General features: G+C 40.8%; 1 protein-coding gene across 1 annotated transcript in view; it reads left to right on the forward strand.

Annotated features, from left to right (window-relative positions):
• PCOLCE2 (procollagen C-endopeptidase enhancer 2) overlaps positions 1–27,127 on the forward strand; it is a 104,178-nt gene that overhangs the window by 71,099 nt on the left and 5,952 nt on the right. The window contains exons 5-7 of the mRNA XM_043991042.1: positions 7,855–7,991; positions 15,376–15,530; positions 26,922–27,005. Coding sequence (XP_043846977.1) covers positions 7,855–7,991; positions 15,376–15,530; positions 26,922–27,005 — 376 coding nt within the window. The remainder of the gene's footprint in view (positions 1–7,854; positions 7,992–15,375; positions 15,531–26,921; positions 27,006–27,127) is intronic.

Raw genomic sequence — 27,127 nt, forward strand, 5'->3', positions numbered from 1 at the left:
TATACTACACTATACTAATTATACTATACTATACTACACTATACTTACTATACTATACTAACTATACTACATTATACGTACTATATTATACTGTACTAACTATACTACACTATACTAACTATAATATACTATGCTACACTATACTAACTATACTATACTATACTATAATCACTATACTGTACTAAACTATACTACATTATACTATACTATGCTAAGTATACTACACTATACAAACTATACTCTACTCCTGCATGTCATTCTTCTCTTCCCTAGAGGATTTCTTGAGTGACATCTACAGATTGGCTTTGGTTATCTCTATATCAACTAGCCCATTTCAGTCTTAGGATGAAAGGGGCTTCTCAATCCCATTCCTCCCTTTGCCATAGTTTTGTTCCACACATATTATTTGCCCAATCCATTCTCCAAACAAGAAGGTCATTTCCAGTGGGACTCTTCTATGGGCTTCACTGATAGAGCTATGGAATATTAATTCAGATAAACATAGGTAGAGACAGCATCTGTCTGTAAGAATTGCCTATAGACTTCAGTGCTCCAAACATGTAAATTTAGCCAAAAGCCATGATAACCACATGCCTGGTTTCCATGTAGTTAATCTCTCCTGGTCTGACTCTGATACCTATTCCCTGGTAAAGGTTCCTTGAACCCTTCATTGTTAGGCACCTTGCATTTGTCTTCTTTGATTTCTCCTGGATAATTTCCTTGGTACAATGCAACCTTACTCTGTGAGACCCATCAACACCCTCCAAGTTATCCTGCCTTGGGAAAGTCAATGCCCCTCCCCACCCATTCACAAAATCTTACATGCATCCATATGTTATAGTCCTCACAACCCTCCTTACTGGAGAAGGCCCAGTGGAGAGTAAAATCCTCTAGCACCTTCCTTCCCCTCCTCAGCCCTTTCCATTCTGGCATTATAGCATTGATGAAGAGAGCTTCTGTTCCCACTGTAGTAATTCCTAATTGAAACCACCAGCCCCCAGGCTTAGATGGCCACTAACAAAAGAGAAAGGTACTGGCTGGGCTTCAGTAAGCACACCAACCTCCCCAACCCCGCCCCCAGTCCTCAACCATTTGGTTTAGAATACCAGGGATAATTTTTTCTGACTGATTGAAAAGAATAATTTGGGTCCCTGGCTCAGATCACTCACATCAAACTATGCCTTGGAATCTACTCCTACCAAATCCCTAGGGATTACAGCTGGACTAGTAACATCTGGTGGCCCAGTGAATAATGCAGGGTCTGAAGTCAGGAAGACATCTTCCTGAGTTCAAATCCAGCATCAGCCTCTTATTAACTGTGTGACCCTGGGCAAGTCACTCACCCTGTTTATTTGGTTTTTTCATCTGTAAAATGATCCAGAGAAGGAAACAGCAAGCCACTACAGTATCTTTGCCAAGAAAATTCCAAATGGGGTCATGAAGAATCAGACACAAGTCAAAACAACTGAACTACAAAAGCCCAACAATGGGTTACACCATTGATGATAGAAGAGAGCCCCCTGCTGGATAACCTGAGATATGACAGACCTTTAAAGATGGAGTCCGGGCAAAAATGGCCACCAGACACCTTAACAGTCCAAGACTCAGTAATAAGCGACAACAAGAAGTCACATTTCCATAACACGTTATGGTTTATAAAACACTTTCCTCACAACAACCTTGTGTAGGTTGTAGTACAGATATTGTTATCTCCATTTTCCAGATTGGGAAACGGAGATTCAGAGATGGTAAGTGACTTTCTCCAGGTCACAAGCTAGTAACTGTCAGAGCTAGGATTCAGGTTCATTCATTTTCAATGTTCTTTTCCACTAGACCACAGCTAACTACTTCAGTCCATTCCAGACAGTGAGTCATGACTTGGCTTGGAACGAGGCCATGCTAATGGACCAATTTGTCAAGAAGCTTATAGATTTGATTAAGTATGAACTCACAAGAGGGAACCTGGACACATTGCTGCCCACTCTGATTGGGTAGTTATCTCACTATGGATAATGGGTTTTAGACTTGTCTCTCAGGAACTGCTCTGGTAGCTTTCTTCTATCTTTTTTCCCAAATAAGCCTCATTCAGACCCCATAGATGACCTATAGGAACCAATTCAATGAGAAGGCATCTTGGTCCCATAAAATCCCTTTGGAATGGGTCAGGAGGCAGGTGTACTTGTACTGTGGGTAAGCAGGTCATGAGCAAACCATCTACCCTTCTTGGGGATAGGGAAAAACATAAGGGATGGGGGTGAGGGGCACAAATAGGGCGCATGATGATAAGATCCCCTTCTTTACACCTCTTCTCACTAGGTATAGCTGGTTTGGACTCTGTTCTTGCTAGTGAATCTCAAGTTCTTTGTCAAATCCGTTGGGTGCTATTGTTGTTGGATCAAGTGTACTGCAACAAGATTGCAAATTTTTCGTTGGTCTGACTGAATTGGGAGGCAGAGTCAACCTTGCATCCATCCCATAACTATTATAACTATTGACTGGTGACTCCTTTGCCTGGGCATAGTTGCTGAATATTATATGATCTAGGAACTGGCACATAGCAAATGTTTAATAAATGCTTTCTTGCTTGATTATATAGATAACCATTGGGAAACTCTCACGCAGTACCTTATCAGCTTCTTCTTATTCCCAGTGATGCTAGGGTGCAGTGGTTGGTCCAACATGATCTGAAGATCATCTTTTGGGCTGCAGGTTTACAGTTCAAGCAGATGCAGATCTCCACTCTCTACCCTCAAATGAATAAGAAATTTTCCAATGTGAACACTCAGCACTCAGGAACCTAGAACTTAATGCCCTCATTAAAATACTCATATTAGGAGACAGCTCCATTATTTAGTAAATTGGGAAGGTTATGGGACAGATAAAGATGAGCAAACCTCCATGTTCCTCATCCTGTACATGAGTTCTACCTCCAGTATAATAATAGCTGACATTGATATAACACTTCAAAGTTTGCAAAGCTCTCACCTGTGATCTTCACAATAGTCCTGTGAAGTAAGTCCTATATGAGAGAGCTGGAACTTAAGACTGGTTAAATAGCTTTGTCTGTAATCACCTTTCTAGAAAATCTTGGGGAAGGGAACAAGCATTTATTAAGCACCTGCTCTGTTTTGAGAAATATGTTAAGCACTCAACAGATACTATCTCATTTGATCCTTGCAACAATCTTGTGGGGTATGTGATCTCCATTTTACAGTAGGGAAAACTGAGGCAGGCTGTTTAAGGGATTTGCCCTGACTCACACAGCTAGTACCTGTATTGAGATCTGAATTCAGGTCTTCCTGATTCCAAGCCCAGCACTCTAACCACCTTACCACCTACCTGCCTCAGACATTCTACTCCCTATCCTGATGCCCCTGATTACTCTGTGATCAAGTAACTAGAGTCCTTGTTGTTCCTCTTTCCCAATTCCAAGTGTTTTCACTGGCTGTCCCCTATGCCTTACACTATCTCCTATTCATCTTTTCCTCCTGGCTTCCTTCAAGTCTCAGCTAAAGTCCCACCTTCCACAAGAAGCCCTTCTCTGTTCTCTTTAACCTTAATATCTTTGGGTCCAGAGCTCTATCTGCTTTGCCACCCAGATGCCTCTGAGGCTGTTGGCTGAAGGCTTTGAACTCACATCTCTCCTCATTCCAAATCCTGTGCTCTTTCCACTGGACCTTTGTGATTTGTGGTTGGAGCATCCCTAAGAGCTCCAGCCCTGAGTCCCGAGGAGGTCCCCTTGAAGGGGGGATGGTATCTGCCAGACTGCACAGCTGTGGAGGATTAAGAAAGACACAGATGGCTGACTGGGAGTTGTACCTGAACACAAGAATAGCCCTGGGGCCACAAAGCTTGGAGAATACACAGCCAGACCCTGGCTCTGAGAGCTCCAGACCCAAACCCCATGTGACTGATCCCTGTGTCTCCTGTTTCCCCAACCTTCTTTGTCAGAAAACCTGTATTAGTCCCCTCTTTTTTTTCTCTTGCGAGGAATTTTCTTGGTATAGTGATATCCCACCTCAGTGGGAGGTGTTGGCACTGTCTAAGCCACCCTCAAGGTACCTGACAAGACTGTAGTTCCATCCCACTGACCCACAGCAAGGAATATGTGGGAGTGGTATTGCCTGACCGTGGCATAGTACCTGCTGTAGGCACATTTCAAGAAAGCGAATGATTCCTTAGCTTTGACCTGTGTAAGTGGATTCAATACATTCCCTAAAATAAAGACAATTTCTCTTCTGATCTAAAGTTCACATAAAATTCCTTCCATCCAGAGATTTGAACCAGCACAAGTGTATCCTGAGGTAATATGACATAGTGGAGAGATAGAACACTAGACTTGGAGTCAGGAAGACCTGTGTTCAAATCCTGCCTCAGCCACTTACTGTATGAACCTGGGCAGTCACTTAAACTCTGTTTACCTCAGTTTCCTTTTTAAAAATTTTTTTTTTGGTGAGGCAATTGGGGTTAAGTGACTTGCCCAGGTCACACAGCTAGTAAGTGTCAAGCATCTGAGTCCAGATTTGAACTCAGGTACTCCTGATTCCAGGGCCGGTGCTCTATCCACTATGCCACCTAGCTGCCCCCTCAGTTTCTTTTTTTTAAAAATTATTTACTTTAATTATTTTTCCAATTTTTCCAATGTAAAGATATTTTTTGAGTTCCGGATTTTTCTTTCCCCCTTCCTTCCCTGTCCTGCCCCTCCTGAGGACAGCAAGCAATTTGATATAGGTCATATATTACAATCACATTAACTCAGTTTCTTCATCAATAAAACAAGGATAACAAGAGCACCTACTTCCCAAGGTTATTGTGACTATCAAATGAGATCATATTTCCTTTTTTATAAAAATATTTTATTCTTTTCCAGTTACATGTAGAGATAGTTTTCAACATTTGTTTTTATAAGATTTCTAGTTTCAAATTTTTCTCCCTCCCCCCCTCCCCAAGACAGGAAGCAATCTGATATAGGTTATATATGTACAATCACATTAAACATATTTCTGCATTAGTCATGCTGTGAAAGAAGAATGAGAGCAAAAAGGGAAAAACCTCAAAAAAGAAAAACAACAACAAAAAAGCCCCAATAGAAATAGTATGGTTCTATCTGCATCTAGATCCCACAGTTCCCTTTTTTTCTGGATTTGGAGAGCATTTTCCATCATGAGTCCTTTGGAACTATCTTGGACCATTGTATTGCCGAGAAGAGTTAAATCTATCACAGTTGATCAACACACAATGTTGTTGATACTGTGTACAATGTTCTCCTGGTTCTGCTCATCTCACTCAACATCAGTTCATGTAAGTCCTTCCAGGTTTCTCTGAAATTCACCTGCTCCTCATTTCTTACAGCACAATAGAATCCCATTACATTCATATACCACAACTTGTTCAGCCATTCCCCAATTGATAGGCAGCCCCTCAATTTCCAATTCCTTGCTACCACAAAAAGAGCAGCTATAAATTTTTTTGTACATGTGGGTCTTCTTCCCTTTTTTATGACCTCTTTGGGGAAAAGACCTAATAGTGGTATTGCTGGGTCAAAAGGTATGCACAGCTTTATAGCCCCTTGGGCATAGTTCCAAATTGCTCTCCAGAATGGTTAGATCAGTTCACAGCTCCACCAACAATGCATTAGTGTTCCAATTTTTCCAATGAGATCCTATTTCTAAAGTGTTTTGCAAAACTTAAAGTGCTAAGTAAATGCTCTCACCATTATTCTCATCACTGTGATTGAATTGTGAGCCAGGAGTTCCCAATCGCTAACTGTTCTTCCTCAGTGAAGGAAAACCTCACAGTGAATCTTCTGAAAATAACCTTTCGGTTCCCTCCTTCCCTCTTGCAAGCTGCATTGGCTCTCATCATCATAGAAACTTTAATCACCTGGTGCTCCATCACTCACAGTCTTCATTCAAGCAGGGGTTGAGGGGTAATGTCCTAGCCAAGGTCCCAGCTCATATATGGATTAGTCTAGCTGACCTCTGAGGTCACTTCAATTTGCTTTTGTACATGCTTGCTCAGTACCTAGGTATGAGAGACGATGTGCCTCATTGCTTCTGACCATGCTAGCCCAAACCCATTGCTTTTGCTTCCTTTGTGCTAGAAACTGACCAATATTCTCTTTGCTTCTGCCACCTGGACTTTGATCACTTAGAACACTCCTCTCTCTCACACCTACCCAAACCCCAACAAATTTTCAGAACTTCTAACATCCCAGTTTTTATTTTGCCACAGACTTATTTCAATGACTATCCTGGCTATAGTGGGGAAGTACCATGAGGAGAGAGGACTGGCTCCATGCCTTGCCTCTGATAGCCTCCTGTCGACCCATTGGCTCCTTGACTCCTCTTCAGGGATCTGTTAACCCTTGTGATACTAGGTACCCTCAGGTTTTGATGGAGCAGACCTATCCATTGTCTCTGCAAAAGTCAGAGCATGGACCAATAAGTGGAAGTTGGAAGAAGGCAGGGCTCAGCCATAGTTTAAGAAGAACTTTGTAAGAATTAGAGTTATCCAAAAAATGGAACAGACTCCCTTGCTAGTAATGCCCTCTCTTGTCATTGGAGGTAATCAAAAGGTGGCTTCTTGCACAAGGTGGAATTTTAGGTGAGACTTGAGGGAAGCCAGGGAAGCCAAGGAAGGATGGAGAAGACAGTGGCAGATATGCCAGACAGCCAGTGAAAATGGCATCTGGGGGGCAGCTAGGTGGCACTGTGGATAAAGCACTGGCCCTGGATTCAGGAGGATCTGAGTTCACATTCGGCCTCGGACACTTGACACTTACTAGCTGTGTGACCCTGAGCAAGTCACTTAACCCTCATTGCCCTGCCAAAAGAAAGAAGGAGAGAGAGAAAGAAAGAAAGAAAGGAAGGAAGGAAGGAAGGAAGGAAGGAAGGAAGGAAGGAAGGAAGGAAGGAAGGAAGGAAGGAAGGAAGGAAGGAAGGAAGAAAATGGCATCTGGTGAAATGAACAAGGAGGCCAGTGTACCTGGCTCACAGAGTACTTGGGAGTTTAGGTGGAGGGAAGTAGAAAGGGGTAATGTAACTATTGGAATGACGCTACCTGCTAGATACTTACTGTAGGAAAGCTCCAACATGAGGAGAGGGGGGATATTTATATTCCCTTGTGTGAGCCTTGTGTTGGAGAGGGCCTCTGAGGACAGGACCATGCAGCTTTTCTTTGGCGTCATTCCAATTGTTACAGTAGAAAGGGGTATAAAGGGGCCAGGGTCTGAATATAAATTTTAATTCTGGACTCCCCATCAAAAATTGTTAAAAGGGTCTCTGTGATTTGTTAATCGCAAAATAAATATATAGCCAATGTCAAGGAAAGGATACCATTTACATCTTCCATGCCCCCTCATGCTCACAATGCAGGGGAATGACCTTGGACAATATTTTTATGTGTAAGATATTCTTTCGGGGGGAAATGAAGGTGAGATCAAATTTCAGTTGCTCACTAGAATTACATTATTCAGTGCTTTTACCATACTATGAACTAAATCAGACACATGAGCCTAATTTCATACTGAGAAAGCAATGGAAAACCTGTATTCTATGTTAACTGCAGTTGGAGTGACCTTCTGGGATGATGAAAAATTTATGAGAATGAACACAATAAAGTTGTTAACCAAATCCAAGAGTTCATAAAATCTAAACAAGCATGACTTAAGGGGAAAAGATCTAAAGAGGAGGAAAAGGAATTTCAAAAAACATTGTCTTTCAGAGGAGTCTTGTGCTGAGTCTATGGATGGGGGGCAGGGGGTGGGTTGGGGGCGGGATACCCAAGTTTATGCGAAGCATACAGCATCATCCAGATCTGTTCCTTTTCTCTAATGCGGTACTTTATCTGCAGGTCATAGAAGTCAAGTTTGAGAAGTTTGATGTGGAACAAGATAACTACTGCAGATATGACTATGTGGCTATATTCAATGGGGGAGAAATCAATGATGCTAAAAGAATTGGAAAATATTGTGGAGATAGACCACCTGCGTAAGCCTTTTTTTTGTTGTTGTTTATTTTATTGGCTTCTTCATGACTGAAATTCATTTCTTCTTAGTTTGTTCAACAGTATTTGACTTTTCATATTTTAAAAGCATTTGCCAATCTATAATAGATAGTCCAGTGGATAGAGCTAGGCCTATAGTCAGGAGGATGAGAATTCAAATCTGACCCCCAGCACTTACTAGCTGGGGGACCCTGGGCAAATCACTTAACCTCTGTTTGCCTTCATCTATCTACTGGAGAAAAAAATGGAAAATCAAGAAAACCCCATGGACAGTATGGTCCATGAGATCACAAAGAATTGGAAAAAACTGAATGACTACACAACAACAACAATGATGCCAAAGCTAGGCTATAGAAATTTTTTAAAAATAATAACCCTAAAAGAATTCTAAGCAGAACAAATTAAATTACAATATTACAGTGTTTGGAAAAACTGGTGTAATGGGCAACTGGCCACTCCAGGGACTGATTCCTTGGAGCACTTCCTCATTGTGGCATACCCTTGTTACATTAGTGCATATGTTAAAATGTGCAAATATATATGTGTGTGTTTGTGTATTTATATACACTTATCTGTATCTATATATACACATAAACACACATATATATATCATTACACAAATATGTATATGCATATGCACACACACACATATATTTGACTCAGGTCATCTCCCCTTCCTTTACAATAGCTCTCTGCTACCCCCTCCCCCCACAAAGGGTCCATTGAACATAAGAGAAACAGAACAGAGAGCTGTCAACCTGATCTTGCAGAACCTCCAGATTTCCAATTTTTCAGGAAGTGATTTGTGGTTCTTGTTGGTTTGTTTGTTCATTTAGTTTTGTTTTGGGGAGGGCAGAGGAGGGAGGCATCTGAAAGTCAGTCAGTTAAACTGGCTGTGCTTTGATCCACTCTGGCCGTTAAGACAGAGCAGAATCTCACATGGCATATTTTTTCAGCCCAAGGTTGCACACTGTCCCAGTCCTGGGTTTTATGACTTTCAGACGCATCATTGTAATCAGATTGATCCTTGGCAGATGCTGGCCAGTAGATAACCTTTACTGAGTTTGCTTTACTGTAGATCAGAATCCTTTAGAATGATCACACTAGTTGATTCTCCATGAATGGCACTACAGAGGGATCTGAGGATACTTGAAAATAGGGGAGTGATTCTATGGAGTTTAGCTTTGTTTAGGGAACTAGTTTGCCTTGAAAGTCTTGCCTTTATCATTAATTCAAAGGTAAATCAGCCTTGTTTACAAGAACATCTGTTAGCTTATAGGTTCTTGTACCTGGGAGGGGCTGGACTTAATGTCTTCTAAGGGGCCTTTCTAAATCTAAGTCTAGAATTCTGTGTCCTTCTATGGGGCAAGTTTAAATTCTGAGCCTCAATTTGATAATAATAATAATAACAGTTAACATTTACATAGCACTTTAAGTCTGCAAAGTGCTTTACATGTGTGATCTCATTTTATATTCACTACAGCCCTGTGAGGTAGGTGTCAGGAATATCTTTACTTTATAGGCAAGGAAAATAAACCTAACAGAGGTGAAGTGATTTGCTCAGGGTTCCACAGCTAGTGAGTGTCTAAGGCATGAGTTTAATTTTCGCCTTCCTGAACCCAAGTCCACTATTCTACCCTTTGTACCCCCTACCTGTTTAAACAATAACAAGGCAGGTCGGTCTGTGGTACACTAGTCAGGGAGACTTGAGTGCAAATCCAGCCTCAGATACTTAGTAGCTGTGTGATCCTAATCTTCTGTGTGCCTCAGTTTCCTCAACTGTAAAATGGGAATAATAACAGTACCTACCTCCCAGGGTTGTTGCAAAGATCAAATGAGATAATAATTACAAAGCACTTAGCACAGTGCCTAGCATGCAGTAAGCACTTAATAAATGCTAGCTATCATCATCATTTATTATTATTGTTGTTGTTGTTGTTGTTATTAATGACTTGGAGCTGTGTCACAGCTCCAAAAAAAGATGAGTTCAAAGCTGGTCTCAGATATTAGCTATGTGGGGCAGTGAGGTGGTAGAGTGGATAGAGCACTGGGCTTGGAGTCAGGAAGATTCATTTTCATGATTTCAAATCTGGCTTCAGACACTTACTAGCTGTGTGACCCTGGGCAAGTCACTTCACCCTGTCAAATGAGCTGGAGAAGGAAATGGCAAACTATTCCACTCTCTTTACCAAGAAAACCTCAAATGGGGTCATGGAGAATCTGACACAAGTGATAATGACTTAACAACAGTCACCAAAACCAGCTATGTGACCCTAGACAAGTCACTTAATCTTTGTTTACCTCATTTTCCTGATCTATAAGATGGAGGTAATAAAAGCATCTATCTCCCAGAGTCATTGTGAGGATCAGATGAGATAATAATTGAAAATTGCTTAGCACAGTGCCTGGCACATAGTAGGTGTTATATTAATGTTAGCTATTGTTGTTGTTATTTAAAAGTTTACTGATCACAAAGGATCCCTCGCAAGTGCACTATAAGGATGGTAGTAGCAAAATTATCATTCCCGTTTTATCACTGAGACAAGGGAAGGCCAGAGGCATGAAATGACTTACCCAAGCATCATGACCCCAGCTCAAACCTGGTTCTTCCAAGCAGAGTCTGGCTCTCTTCTGACTATTCCATGCATCCTCATATGAATCCCCAACTTGTAGAGCCTAATGGACCAGGTTCAGCAACATCTCTGCCCTGGGTAAACTGCGCTCTCTGTTGCCCGTCGGTTCCTGCGTCTCATTCGTTTTTCTTCCTCCAGAGCTTGGAGGCCCATCTCAGCTGCATGCAAACTGCTCCTGAGTACTGAACTCCATCCGGTGCGGTCCTTGGCCATCTCCTGCCAGCTGCCAGTGTCTATTCCCAGGCCTTTCCTACAGAGCTGAATATTCTTCCTCAATTCTCCCTCCATTCAGACTAGGGCTCAGTCATGGCAGTCCAAAACAGAGGGGAGCATTTTTCTCCACTGAATATTTCTGCTCAGTATCAAGACTTCCACAATAGCAAAGGGCCAGCAATGAGGAGTCCACTTGGGTGCCTCCCGCACTGGTAAACGTTATCAGTAGACATAGCCTCACCTCACGCCAATGTCACATGCTACGTGGACACCAGATGTCATGGGTATTGCAGCACTGGCAAGTGAAAAAACTTCCTGGACCATGACCGCACTTTGTCAGTGAAAAAAGCCCAAGTCATACCTTCTTTCTTCCCCACCACCTGACAATAATCTGCAGGTCAAATCCTTGATCCCCATGAAATATATGCCACTCTGACTACGTCCCCTCTAATTTCAAGACTCAGCATCAGCAAAGGGAAAAAAAAGTGTTCCTTGTAGCGATAATTACAATATTGCAGGAGAAGTTTTAGCTTCAGCAATATTGCCTCTAAAATGATAGTACCAAGGATGAAACCTAGCCTAAAAAGAGGGCAATGAAGAATCACAGTAATTATACCATCATGCCCAGGATGCTGTTCAAGGTTTTCATTGTTGTTCGTAGCACATCTTTTCAGCTGTTCTCTCATTTAAACAAAGGAGCTCAATTTAGAACCATAGGGCAGGATTGTAGTTAGGTGTGTGAGGTACAAATAATATAATGTATGTAAAAGCATATTGTAAGGGGGCAGCTAGGTGGCGCAGTGGATAGAGCACCGACCCTGGATTCAGGAGGACCTGAGTTCAAATGCGGCCTCAGACACTTAACACTTACTAGCTGTGTGACTCTGGGCAAGTCACTTAACCCCAATTTCCTCACCAAAAACCAAAACAAAACAAAACCATATTGTAACCACAAAGCACTATGGAGGGATGATTATTACTAACCCACATCTAACAACAAAAGCAGGGATCTGCCACTCTATCTCCCACAAAACTCTTATACTTTAAATTTCCAAAGGGATTTGTTGTTGCTGTTGTCCAGTCATTTGAGTCATGTCTGACTCTTTGTGATCCCATTTGCAGTTCTCTTAGCAAAGATACTGGTTGTGGTTTGCTGTTTCCTTCTCTAGCTCATTTGACAGATGAAAAAAACCTGAAATAAATAGGGTTAAGTGACTTGCCCAGGGTCACACAGCTAATAAGAGGCTGAGGCCGGATTTGAACTCAGGAATATGAGTCTTCCTGACTGTAGGTCCAGAGCTTTATCCACTTAGCCACCTAGTGGCCCATCATCATCATAATAGCTAGCATATTATTTCATTTGATCCTCACAACAACTCTGGGAGGCAATGCTATTATTATCCCCATTTTATAGATGAAGAAACTGAAGTTAAGAGAAATCAAGCAACTTGTTGAGGGGCCACATAGCTAGTAAATGTCTGAGGCTGAATTTGAACTCAAGTCTTCCTGATTCCAAGTGTATGGGGTGTTCAAGGAGGACTAGCACCTCTGGTGAGAGGGCTTGCCAAACCCTTTTGAGAACACCTGGCTCAGAAAGTTAAGAAGCCTATATAGCCACCACCTCAGAGTCTCAGGCCAAAAAGAGGAAGTTCCTGTGCCTGTGAGAGTGGAAGCTACCCCTGGGTCCTGGCAAGAGGCAGCCCCTACACACTGCTCCAAGCCAATTGGCTAGCATCACCCAAATCCATTGGTTCACTGGACTTGAGGGTGGTCCATCAGAGAATCCACCCCCTGAGCCAGGCTCTCAGGTAGGTGTGGTTTCAGTCAAGTCAACTTCAAGTGAATCAATCAGCGAAGTCAATCCAATCAATCTTAATATAATCCCCTAGAATGGGGGGGAGGGGGAGCCCCTCTGGGCATTCCAAAACCCATTATTTTCTCACAATGCCAAGGTCATACACTACACCTTAGCCAGCACCAGTCATCCCAATTTTTGTCCTGCCCCTGGACTTCTATGACTTGGGAAGAGAGAGTGAAGTTGACAACTTCATGAGCAAGTCAAGACATCATCCCATGATGTGATATCATTGGTCCTCTTCAAAAATAAAGCATAAACAGCAGAAGACTATCTATCCACTCTGTCATCTAGCTGCCTCTTTTTTTATATTTTAATTCACCAAGATGACTTGTGAACAGAAATTTATATGTATATATGTATAAAGTTATGTATACACATAAAATATACCAGGCCAGTATCTTTGCCAAGAAAATCCCAAACAGGATCACGGAAATTCAGACATGACTGGAATGACTCAACAACAACAAAAAAGTATATATGTGCATGCATATATTAAATTATACATTTATAAACATCTGCCTGTTTTTTACATGTTCTACCCCTTTGCTCAGAAGGAACATTATTTAGTTCAGAGAAGGCAGCACTTTGGCCCATTAGTTTGAGTCTGGGAGGATATCAAAACAACCAGTAGTTTGAACATTCCCTCTAAAGTCTTGTTTGTACATGATTCATTTACTCTGTAAGCCCTTTCAACTTCAATCTAGTCATCCCCTGCCAAGTGTTCCAAATTCTAATTTAGTAGAACCCAAATTAATAAGGTTTTTCAATATTTATGCTTATATATTTATCCAACTTATCTGAATATTTCAGGGAACAAGCTGTTTGATTTACATGATGCCAAACAGCTGTTTTGATGTGTATTTTTTCCACTAAGTTAATGGGGGAATATATGAATTCAATTCAATGCACATTTATTAAATATTTACTATGTGCACTTTCAACTATGTGCCAGGTATTGTGCTAAGATTTCAAGGAGCTTACAATCTAATGGTGGAAGACAACACACAAAAACAGGCTGAAAAGGAGGGTAGGGGGGTCATGAAGGAGGTATCCAGCATAGGGGCATGATATTACATGGAGTCTAAACCAAAGAGAGCTGCTTATGGAGAAGTGGAGAGTTATTTCCATTGTTCTGACCATGGGCTTCCATTTTGAATATTTTGGCAGATAGCACTAGTCTATTCAGAGGAACAACAAAGATGTTGATGGTGATTATAATGAGAATAACTGCATTTATATGTTATGTTCAAGTTTGCAAAGAAATTTACAATCATATTATGTCATATAAGTGCCTGGTCAGTTCAATTAAGTGACTCATTTGATGCTTGCAATGGTAGCAAGGAGATATTTACCTTCTCTGGGAAGATGTAGACATGAGTCAAATTCCAGTGTTCCTAAGGGAAAACATGGTCAGGGGTGCAAGGCAAAGAGACCTTTTGTGAGAAGCCTCCTAGAACTAAGATAGGGTCAGGGAAACACAGAACTTCAGTTCTGGGCCATGGATTATGATATGTGTGTGCATGTGTATATGTGTGTATGTGTGCATATATGTGTATATGCATATATATGCTATGTGCATATGTATACGCACAACAATGCATAAGCATGGATGGGCACATATATGTTTACATATGCATCGTATACACATGTGCATTGATGGGTATGCATTGTGTGTATGTATTTATGCATGCATCTGCATATTTTATGCATTGTTACAAGGTGCATATGTATGCACATATATGCCGCATGTACATTTAGGAGCATTCATGCATGCACATTTATGTATGTGTGTATGTATGTGTATGCACACGTGTGTGTTTATATGTGGACATATTTACATGTGTGTATATGTGTATATGTTCATGTATCATTACATATCATATACCACCAATTTATTATTCTATATAGCATATTTCTATATGTACACATATAACACATATATAGCATATGGATTATGATAGAAATTTATATATGTATATATATAAATAAAAATATTCTCTCTCTCTCTCTCTCTCTCTATATATATATATATATATATATATAAAAATAAAATGAAGTCTTCATTGGTAACATGCTGTAGTTTAGCCCTACTCCCCGTTTCTCCCTTTAATCTTTTGGACGAGCAACAGCTGGAATTCTTTGACTTTGATAGTATTCCTAGATTCATAGTCAAATTGTATCATTGTATGAATACTGTTGATTTTTTTTTAAAAAGTCTTTTGTATCAGGGAGAAATATTTGTCAAACGCACTGTGCAATTTCCATCTTCCATTTTAATTGCGGACCAAGGTACATTTTTCATAGAACTAATGACAAAAAAATCATTACACACTGAAGGCATTTTGTTTGAGTCACACCTTTGACTCTATTTTGTTATAACCAAGTCACATAATTTTTTTTAAAAAATAGAGGGCAGCTAGGTGGCATAGTGGATAGAGCACCAGCCCTGGAGTCAGGAGGACCTGAGTTCAAATCCAGCCTCAGACACTTAACACTTATTAACTATGTGACCCTGGGCAAGTTACTTAACCCCAATTGCCTCACCCCCCCCCCAAAAAAAATGTCCTGCAACTCTTGTTTAACCCCTAATGGGGGTTGTTTGTTTAGGTTGTCTTACCTACACCTGAGTTTTCCATAACAGAACACTTCTTTTTCATCTTCCAGGCCCATTGTGTCTGAGAGAAATGAACTTCTCATTCAGTTCTTATCAGACTTGAGTTTAACTGCCGATGGTTTTATTGGCCACTATAAATTCAGACCAAAAAAGTTACCTACGACCACAGTCCTGCCTGTTACAACGACATCTCCTGCACCCACAAGTAAGTTTTCTCTAGGCGATCATGGGATTTAACTACACAAAAGAAATTCTCTTGGGGTTATAAAAAGTTTAAGGAAAAGAATATTCTTACTCAGAGGAAGCAATTTCTGTCACTTGAGATGTTTAAAACCATAAGAGCTGAGTGTTTGGCATGTGGTAAATTTATTAAACACCTACTATGTGTCAGGCATATAACAACTAGGTGTCTGCTAGGTGGCTCAGTGGACAAAGCACTGGGCCTGGAGTCAGGAAGACCTGAGTTCAAATCTGACCTCAGCCACTTACTAGCTGGTGTTCCTGGGCAAGTCACTTAACCTCTGTTTGCCTTAATCCACTGGAGAAGGAAATGACAAACCATTTCCAGTACCTCTGCCAAGAAACCCCACGGACAGCATTGGTGTGCTATGGTCCACAAAGGTCACAAAGAGTTATACACAAATGAATGACTGAACAACGATCTGTCAGGCACTGTACTAAGCCCTAGGGATACAAAAAGAGGCAAAAGACCATTCCTGTCCTCAAGGAGCTTACAGTCTAATGAGAGAGACAACAAATGTGTACAAACAAGCTATATACAGGCTAAGAAGAAAAAAAATTAAAAGCGGGAAGGCACTAGATTTAAAGGGGGTTGTAGAAGATGGGATTTTAGTTGGGACTTAAGGTAAGCCAGGGAGAACATTTTAGGCATGAGGGACAGTCAGTGAAAATGACCAGAGCTGAATTTAGTGGAGGCAGAGCCAAGATGGCAGAGAGGAAGCAGCAAGCTGCCTGAGCTCTCCTTCTGTTCCCTCAAAAATCAAGCCTCTGGACAGAGTCTGAAACTATAGGACCTGCAAAGAGACAGAGAGACACAGTCTTCCAACCAGAGATAATTTAGAAGACTTCAGGAAAAGGTCGGTCTGACTCAGGCAAAAGGGAGGCCCAGAGCAGGGCAGCAACCCAGCACCGAGGGGGTCGGGGCAAGTCAGTAGGAGCTGCGGGCCACAGCCGAACAACTGAGACCCCTGGAACCTGGCTCAAAAATCTGGTGGCCAAGAAGGACAGTGGAAAAACCTACCTGCACTGGCCAGGAGGGCAGGTTGCCAGCTGTAGGGCCACAAATGGGACAAGCGGGATCCAGCGCCTGGCCGAGTGCACTCAGACAGGAAGTGCAGGGGGGCGAACTGTCCACACTATAAAGGCCTCAGAGTAAAAAGCCGGTCACACAGCACCTATACCCCTGCACAAGAAGCCCAAAACAGGTACCCTCAACTTAAAAAATAAATAAATAAGCTGCAATAATGAGTAAGAAGCAAAAAAGAGCCCTCTCCATTGAGAGCTTCTGTATCAATAAGGAAGAAGCCAACACAAACTCAGATGAGGACAATACCCTCAAATTGCCTACATGGGAAGCCTCAAGAGGGAAGGTGAATTGGTCTCAAGAACAAAAAGCCTTCCTGGAAGAGCTCAAAAAGGATTTTAAAAATCAGTTGAGAGAGGTAGAAGAAAAAATGGGGAGAGAAATGAAAGCAAAACAAGAAAACTATGAAAAAAGAATCAGCAGCTTGGAAAAGGAAGCACAAAGATTGACTGGCCAAATGGAAAAAAAAGTGCATGATTTCACTGAAGAAAACAATGCCTTAAAAAATTCACTTGGCCAAATGGAAAAAAAAGGTGCATAATCTCACTGAAGAAAATAATGCCTTAAAAATTAAAATTGGACAGTTGGAAGATAAGGAATCCATGAGACACCAGGAATCAGTTAAGCAGAATCAAAAGAATGAAAAAATAGAAGAAAATGTGAAATACCTCATTGGAAAGACAACTGATCTGGAAAACAGATCCAGGAGAGACAATTTGAGAATCATTGGACTGCCTGAAAGCCATGACCAGAAAAAAGAATCTAGACACCATATTCCAGGAAATTATTAAGGAGAACTGCTCTGATATCATAGAATCAGAGGATAAAATCATCATTGAAAGAATCCACCAATCGCCTCCTGAAAGAGACCCCAAAAGGAAAACTCCAAGGAATATTGTAGCCAAATTCCAGAATTATCAGGTGAAGGAGAAAATACTCCAAGCAGCCAGAAAGAAGCAATTTAAGTATCATGGAGCCATAGTCAATATTGCTCAGGACCTGGCAGCTTCAACATTAAAGGACCGCAAGGCTTGGAATATGATATTCTGGAAGGCAAAGGAGCTTGGATTGCAGCCAAGAATCTATTACCCAGCAAAAATGTTCATTCTCTTTCAGGGGAAAAGATGGACATTTAATGACATTGGGGACTTTCAATCTTTCCTGATGAAAAGACCAGAACTGAATAGAAAATTTGATCTTAACATACAAGACTCAAGAGAAGGTTAAAAAGGTAAACAGAGGGGGAAAAAAAGGTTACTCAATTAGGTTGAACTGTTTATATCCCTACACAGGAAGATAATACTCATAACTCTTAAGAATTGTAAATGTATTTGGGCAGAGAGAAGGACTTTACACAGAGGGTATAAATATAAATTGTCTTTGATGTGATGATACAAAAAAATTAAGGGGTTAAAAAGGGAGTCTATGGGGAGGAGAGGAAAGGGGAGGTGGAATGGGATGAATTATATCATATGAAGAGGTGAAAAAAAAAAACCTATTACAATAGAGGGAAAGAAAGGAGGGGTGAACATTGTTTCAACCCTACTCTCATTAGATTTGATTCAAAGAGGGAATAACATATACGTTCATTGGGATAAAGAAATTTAGCTCATTCTTTAGGGAAGCAAAAGGGGAAGGGAAAGGGGGCACTGATAGAAGGGAGGACAAAAGCAAGGGAGAAAAGGGTAAAGAAAAGAGAGGGGGGTGGTAAAAAGGGAGGGCAGATTGGGTGAGGCAGGGGTAAGAAGTAAAACATTGGTGAGGAGGAATAGGGTGAAAGAAGGGGGGAAAAGTACAAAGCGGGTAAATAGAATGGGGAGGAATAGACAGTCAGAATTAGATAAATCTAGCCAAAAAATAAATAAGAAAATGACCAGAGCTAAAAAGGGGGGGGGCAGCCAGGTGGTGCAGTGGATAGAGCACCAGCCCTGGATTCAGGAGGACCTGAGTTCAAATCTAGCCTCAGACACTTTATACTTACTACCTTGGGCAAGTCACTTAACCCTCATTACCCTGCCCCCCAAAAAAAGAAAAGAAAGAAAAAGAAAAAAAGAAAATGACCAAAGCTAAGAAATGGAGTGTCTTGTTCATGTAACAGCCAGAAGCCCACTGTCACTGGATCTAAGAGTATGTGCCAGGGAGCAAGGTATAAAAAGATGGGGCATAGGTTATGAAGGGCTTTGAATGCCAAATGGAGCATTTGATATTTGATCCTGGAAGCAAGAGGGAGCCATTGGAGTTTACTGGAAATCGGGAAGAGGAGCTGACAAAGTCTGACCTACACTTTAGGAAGATCACTTTGGTGGCTGGATGGAGGATGGATTGGACTAGAGGCAGGAAGACCCACCTGCAGGCTATTGCAATAGCCTAGGCATGAGGCACCAGAGCGATGGCAGTGTCTGAGGAGGGAAAGAGGGAGTATTTGAGAGATATTGCAAATGTGAAATCAACTAATGTTTATTGATGAGGAGGGTGAAGAACCATTTGGAAGAATAAATTGAATCCATTTCCTTAAAGTTAAGATGCTAATGAGAAAAAGAAGACTTTGAATTGATCTGCTGCCTATACATTTTATTCAAAAAGGTCACCTGAGGGGACAGCCAGGTGGCCCAGTGGATAAAGCACTGGCCCTGGATTCAGGAGGACCTGAGTTCAAATCCGGCCTCAGACACTTGACACTTACTAGCTGTGTGACCTCCAGCAAGTCACTTAACCCTCACTGCTCTGCAAAAAACAAAAACAAAACAAAATGTCACCTGAGAAAATCACAACCAATATTTGTTTCTACTCAAGTCATCCTCCAATGCTTCATCAAAATGTGCAAGTGACCCTAGGTTTTTGAAGTAAAGCACAATACCTGATAGGTTCTATCCATCTGGAAAGGCTCTGGGTCTGGGCCCTACGTGTCTGCCATGCTTGTCAGTTCACAGAGCTTCATCATTAGGAAGATGATATTTTCAGTCTCAGCTGCTTGTTATTGTTATTATTCAATGGTTTTAGTCATGTCTGACTCTTCATGACCCCATTTCCTTCTCCAACTCATTTTACAAAGGATGAAACTGAGGCAAACCGAGTTAAGTGACTTACTTGGCCAGGGTCACACATGTAGTAAGTTCTGAGGTTGGATTTGAACTCAGGTCTTCCTGACTCCAGGCCTGGTGCTCTCTCCACTGCACCACCTAGCTGCCCCTCAGCTGCTTAAAGACCATTTACTAAGGTTTAGGGGCATTTCAGTCTGCATCAGGGGAGGGACATTTATGCTGTGGAAATCACATATCATTGAAGTGTGGATGCATGTCTTCTATTTCTGCTACATCCTTTTTTTCTTTTTCCTTTCTTTTCTTTTCTTTTTTTTTTGTGGGCAATGAGGATTAAGTGACTTGCCCAGGGTCACACAGCTAGTAGGTGTCAAGTGCCTGAGGCAGAATTTGAACTCAGGTCCTCTTGAATCCAGGGCCGGTGTTTTATCCACTGGGCCACCTAGCTGTTCCTGCTATATCCTTTTTGATGCATTTGTAGCCACTGGGCTACAGGTATAGTTAAAAGCTCATTTCCATATACACATATGAAATCATACAATTATTTCTAGAGCCCCTTCATGCAGAATTCCTACATATGGAGCCAACTTCTAGCAAATCTACTCAGTATTATTAGTTTATTATTGGCCTAAGTATTTTTCCTCAATTTATTCTAAATTAGAGTATTTTTTAGACATGGAGTTCTAATATGTGAAGCTAAGGGGCTAGCTCAAGAGACCTTAACCTTTTTTTGTGCTGCCTATGGACTCATTCTCAGAATAATGTTTTTAAATGCATAAAGTAAAATATATAGGAATAGAAAAGAAATAAATTATGGTGAAATAGTTATTGAATTTTTTTTTTAAAAAGCAGTTCATGTGGGGCAGCTAGGTGGTGCAGTGGATAGAGCACTGGCCCTGGAGTCAAGAGTACCTGAGTTCAAATCTGGCCTCAGACACTTAACACTTACTAGCTGTGTGACCCTGGGCAAGTCACTTAACCCCAACTGCCTCACTAAAAAAAACAAAACAAAAACAAAACAAAACAAAAAAAACAGTTCACGCACCTGAGGTTTAGAACCCCTGCTCTATGTCATTGATTCCTAATCCTTTGAGGAGTTGAAATATCTTATAATTCTAAGCTTATTTTGGGAGTCTCATTCAAAAAAGTGTGATATGACATTTAAAAAATTTAAATGAATTTAGCTTAGATGTACCCATTGTAATGACTGGCAATGCTGTAGGCATAGTGAGCTTTTATTCCTCTGGAAATCACTTTGTTAAGGCAAAAGCCCACATCTTGATCATCTGCCCTGTCCCCTTTACTTGTTACTATAAAAAGACTTCACTCGAATTAGAATTATTGCAATTATTTTGATAAGGTGTCACCCAGAGACAGCCTAAGTAAATCATTCATTCATACCATAAGAATGACTAGATTTCTATTTGTTCCCCAACTTCAGGCATCAGGGAGGTCCCAAGAATGGCCATGGCACTCAGATACCTAGGAGGATAGAAGACATAGACCCGATACACTTTTTTTTTCAGGGCTTTGAGGATTAACTGACTTGCCCAAGGTCACACAGCTAGTAAGTGTCAAGTGTCTGAGGCCGGATTTGAACTCAGGTCCTCCTGAATCCAGGGCCTCTGCTTTATCCACTGTGCCACCTAGCTGCCCCCTGACCCAATACACTTTTGACTACCTTCACATGGGGCAGTCAGTGTCCTGAGAGAGACACAGAAAAATGCATGTACCTTTCAGGGAAGCCTTCAGACAATGCAGCCTGTTTCCTGTTTTCATGAACAGGAGGCTTACATGGGTCAGTCTTTCTCTCAGGATGAATAAATCTGCTAAAAGGCTCCTCAGCAGAGTCCAACCTAACGACCTGGACCACCACCGAGAATCCTTCTTCCTGTTCTTTAAATCTCCCCACTAGGTACCCCATGCTCACATTAGCATCATAATTCAACCAAGGGCCAGACTTTCCCTAGCCATGGTGCTGATTTGTACTACTCACTTTATTGTTCACCTAGCCGTATTTCTGACATCACTCTTATCCTATTAGAGTTGGAAGATCTTAAAAGTCCTCTAGTCTGTGGGTAGAGCACCAGCCCTGGAGTCAGGAGTACCTGAGTTCAAATCCGGCCTCAGACACTTAACACTTAATAGCTGTGTGACCCTGGGCAAGTCACTTAACCCCAATTGCCTCACTAAAAAAAAAAAGAAAGAAAGAAAAAGTCCTCTAGTCCAACTTCTTTATTTTACTAATGAGGGACCTGAGGTGCAGAAAGGGAAAGAAATGACTAGTAGTTATTCACTTAATTGAAACAACAATTAGGTCTCCAGATTCCTATTCTAGGATGCTTCCTTCCATAGCTTTCCCCCTATCTCACCTTGGCCTTCCTGTCAATGACATTTAGCAAATCTGCTAAATATGCTGTGTGATGGGTAAAACTAAACCACCTTACCTGCCCTCCAGTGTGGAGGAAGCTAGCTAGGATTTACTTATAAATTAGAAGCTTCAGCAACAGTTTAGGCCTTAAGCATTTATTAAAGTATATTTGATGGGGCAGCTAGATGGTGCAGTGGATAGAGCACCGGCCCTGGAGTATTTGAAAAGTCAAGTGAGCTTGCAAAGGCTTACCTAGTGAGTGTAATTTGGAGGCAAGTCTTGAACTCAGGTCAAGGCCAACATAGCAACTAAGTATCGAAGTGGCACTAGACATGGAATCAGGATGACTTGAGTTCAAATCCATCCTCACACACTTTCTGGCAGCGTGACTCTAGGCGAGTCATTTAACCTCTGTTTGCCTTAGTTTCCTCAACTGTAAAATGAAGATAATAATGACACTTGCTTCACATGGTTGTTGTGAGGATGAAATGAAGATAACATCTGTAAAGTGCTTGGTGCTTAGTAGGGACTTGATGAATGCTTCCTTCCTTCCTTTCACAAGTCTTTGAAATTGTTTCTTTAAGCTAAGGAAGTTGTCAGGATTCCAGGTTTAATTGAATACCTAGACATCTTTATAGAGACTACTGGAATTCTTATTTATTATCTCCTTTAATCCTAAAAGATCCTAGCCCAGTTTAACAAGAATACAAGACTTCCGGCTCCGCTGTACGAAATGCCAGGCCTGCTTTTAAAGCCTCGTTCACTAATCCTCAAATAACTACGCTTTAGTTAAGGTGGATTAAATCTTTCAGTTTAAATGAGAACATCTAATACACTGTGGGGACATGTGCTTTGCATTCAGATGGTGACTATATTCACAAGGAACCCAAAGCCTTCCCAAAGCTGCCTTTGTATCCAACATATAGTGAAACAGTGGGATCCCTCTGCGGCAGCTCCCAGTGTGAGAGTGCAGAACAGGTGTGATTTCTGGCCACAGACCTTGAACTAGCCCTTTCTCCTAGAAAAAATATAATTAGTTATGTAATTTCCAAGGAGCACAGACAGGTCTTTGGTGGGTAAAGTCTTTTCTCTCTTTTTTTTTTCTTTTCTTCTCTCTCTCTCTCTCTCTCTCTCTCTCTCTCTCTCTTTTTTTTGCAGGGGGCAGGGCAATGAGAGTTAAGTGACTTGCCCAGGGTCACGCAGCTAGTAAGTATCAAGTGTCTGAGACCACATTTGAATTCAGGTCCTTCCCGAATCCAGGGCCAGTGCTTTATCCACTGTGCCACCTAGCTGCCCTCTAAAGTCTTTTGTTTTTGTTTTTTGGTAAGGCAATTGGGGTTAAGTGACTTGCCCAAGGTCACACAGCTAGTAACTGTTAAGTGCCTGAGGTCAGATTTGAACTCATGTCCTCCTGACTCCAGGGACAGTGCTCTATCCACTGCGCCACCTAGCTGCCCCTAAAGTCTTTTCTAATAGCCATCTATGTAAGGTATAAATTGGTCAGCCATTTGGAACTATACCCCCAAAGTGACTAAAACATGTGTACCTTTTGACCCAGAATTGGCCTATTCCCCAAAGAGTTGAAAGAAAGGAAAGTACCTACATATACAAAAAGATTTAAAGCTGCTCTTTTTGAGTTGGCAAAGAATTGGAAATAAGATTGTGCTCAATTTTGGAATGACTGAACAAATTATGTCACTTGAATGTAATGGAATATTATTGAGCCTTAAAAAATGATGAAAAAGATAGTTTCAGAGAAAACTAAAGAAAGAACTAAAGAATGAAGAGGAGTGAAGTGAACAAAACCAAGGGTTTGGTTCTATAACAACATTATTGGATACCATAACGACAACATTGTAAAAAATATTTTTGAAATATAGAAGAACTTTGAACAACAGTGATCAACCATGGTGATTCCAAAGGACTTAGGATGATGAAAAAAATGCCGCCTGCCTCCTGAACAGAAAGTTATTGAACTAAATTTGCAAAATGAGTCAGTTCTGGACAGGGCCAACATGAGAATTTTTCCTTGACTATGCGTATCTGTTACAAAGGTTTTGCTTTCCTTTTCCTTTCTTTCCCAATGAGAAAGGGGTGAGCAGGAGGGGGGAAATGCATGATGATGGAAACAATATAATTAAAAATGAAAAAACAAACAAAACTAAAGACATGAGTGCAGCTAACCTGGAAATTTTTTCACTATGGAGAGAGATTAGGAAATAAATCCATGCTGACAGAATTAGAATTTGTAATTCCTAAAAGCTTTACTGTCTCCACAGTGGTTTTTGTAAGTCTTCAAAATCTCACGGCAAGTGCCCATGGATTCTCAAAAGCAATGCCAGAGGGGTATAGATTCTGGCAGGTCCTAAGGTTGGTGCTGATGATCCCCAAAATCACTTCTAGCTCTAAATCCTATCAGACTAAGAAAGACTGAAGACAGACTGAATGCCTTTTGTCTAAGGAGGGGAGAGACTCATCTCCAGAAGGATGGTCACCAAGAATATATCTTTTTTTATTTTATCACCTCATCAAGACCACTGTGTTCGGGGCGGCTAGGTGGCACAGTGGATAGAGCACCAGCTCTGGATTCAGGAGGACCTGAGTTCAAATCCGGCCTCAGACACTTAACACTTATTAGCTGTGTGACCCTGGGCAAGTCACTTAACCCCAATTGCCTCACTAAAAAAAAAAAAAAAAGACCACTGTGTTGGTGGGAGGCATTATGCCACAACCAATGAAATAATAGATTTTTTTAAAAGTAGAAGCTGAGCCAGAATTTGAGAGCCAAGTTCCAAGTTCAGAGGGAACTGCTTTTAAAGAGATAACCTATATTCACAAAGGGTACAGTGCTACATACTTGGAAGACTATTAGTAACAACAACAACGATAATGATAGCTAGCATTTATATAATAACAATAGTGACAGCTAGCACTTATATAGTACCTACTATGTTTAGATCCTGCCTCAGACCCTTACTGGCAGTGAGACCCCAAGCAAGTCACTTAATCTCTTTCTACCTCAGTTTCCTCAACAGTAATATTATGGTAATAAAAGTAAAAAATGGTAATAAAACTTCATTGGGTTGTTGTGAGGATTAGATGAAATATCTGTAAGGCACTTAGCACAGTGACTGACACATAGTAGACACTATATAATTACTTATTTCTTTCTTCACTTCTCTACTATAGGCACTGTAGTAATCAAGTTTTACAACTATTTCATTTGATCCTCACAGCAACTCTGTGAGGTAGGCATTATTATCCCATTTTACAGTTGAGGAAACTGAAGCAGACAGAGACTAAGTGACTTGTCCAGGGTCAAACAGCTAGTGTCTGAGGCCAGATTTGGGTTTTGTTTTGGTTTTTTTAGTGCGGCAATTGGGGTTAAGTGACTTGCCCAGGGTCACACAGCTAGTAAGTGTCAAGTGTCAGAGGCCAGATTTGAACTCAGGTACTCCTGACTCCAGGGCTGGTGCTCTATCCACTGCACCACCTAGCTGCCCTGAGGCCAGATTTGAACTCAGATTTCCCAACTCCAGGCTCAGCACTCTCTCCACAAAGCTACCTAGCTGCCTTAGTCTATAAAGTCCAGTCTGTTTAAATCACCTTAGTTTTTACCCCACACTCTCCACATTCTAACACACAAGGAAGTACCCGCTGAATTAATAGTTGAATATTTTTATGGAGATAATGATTACACATCCTTATTTTGTTTACTTGTTTTTTAAAACAAGTATTTTAGTATTTAAATAGCATTTAAAACAAGTATTTAGTATTTCATGACTATTTCTCATGTTTCCTCATAACCTAGAAGTGTAGCTGCCCGACATGACAATTTTATTAAGATAATGAAATAAATATGTCTCCCTTGCTTTATACAAGAGACAGGCTAGGGAAATAGTCCTGTATCTGATAAATATAGAGAAGGCTCTCCTTTTAACAACATGCATTTCCTTCCCTACAATTCAAATTCTTAGTTCCCAAGAACACCAAAAAGGTAAGTGACTTGCCCAGAATCACTCAGGTATCTGATATGCCCCTTTTCCTTTCACAAGGAAGGTATTTATAAAAACTTGTGGGTAAAACAAATTTGGTGAGCTGTTATTACAACAGTCATGGCCAAGTAAATTCTACATTAAAGACATCAGGGGAGAGCTCTGGGTTGAGAATAAGATGGTATGAATTCTGGTCCAGCTACTCAACTGATCAGCTGTTTAGCTCCACGCAAATCAACCTTTCTGAGCCTCATTTTCCTCATCCGTAAAATGGGAATGAGAATAATCCCTGTTGGTCTACTTCATAGAGTTGTTGTAAGAATCAAATATGTATCTGTTTTCAAGGGGCTTTGAAAACTATTAAACATTATACAAACATGAAATATTTCTGTTATTTAAAAGTCTTCAACTACCTTTAATATTTATGCCTTTAATTAACCTGACTATTATTATAGTTAGAAGTTGTAACTCTAAAACCAGATTTTTATATACTTGGCTTTCCTAAAGCAGGGTGCATCCTTATCAATAAGTCCTGACTTTAAGAAAAGCATTGGTTCAAATAATTAAGAAAACAAAGAGAGTCATTTGGATCATCTTTGATCCTAAAAAATTACAAGGAGCCTATTGAGTTGCCCTAGGGAAATTAGAGTAACTGTTCATAACAATGAAAAATTATGAAAAGAAGTAATCCCTTTTGCATGTTACTCTTGAATTTCATTGTTGAGCCTTAGACCTAGCTATATATGCAGATTGGTTCCCCCGGGGGATAACAGAGAAAGTAAAATCTACAGATTTAGATGCAAACACTAACGATGCTTCCATGAATGCACTTTTTTGTGAACTGTATGGCTTTCTTTTTTGAATAAAGGTCCAAGACCCACTGTAGCCCTATGTCAACAGAAATGTAGAAGAAGTGGGACTCTGGAGAGCAATTATTGTTCAAGTAACTTTGGTAAGGGGAAAAAAAAAACCCACAGCTTTTTCTTTGTAATGGGAGACTTGGGAAACTGCATGATTATTCTCAGATGAATTAAAAACAATTTAAATATAAATGTTCAGTAACATAATTCACAT

This window comes from Dromiciops gliroides, chromosome 3, assembly GCF_019393635.1.
Source record: "Dromiciops gliroides isolate mDroGli1 chromosome 3, mDroGli1.pri, whole genome shotgun sequence".
Lineage (NCBI taxonomy): Eukaryota > Metazoa > Chordata > Mammalia > Microbiotheria > Microbiotheriidae > Dromiciops > Dromiciops gliroides.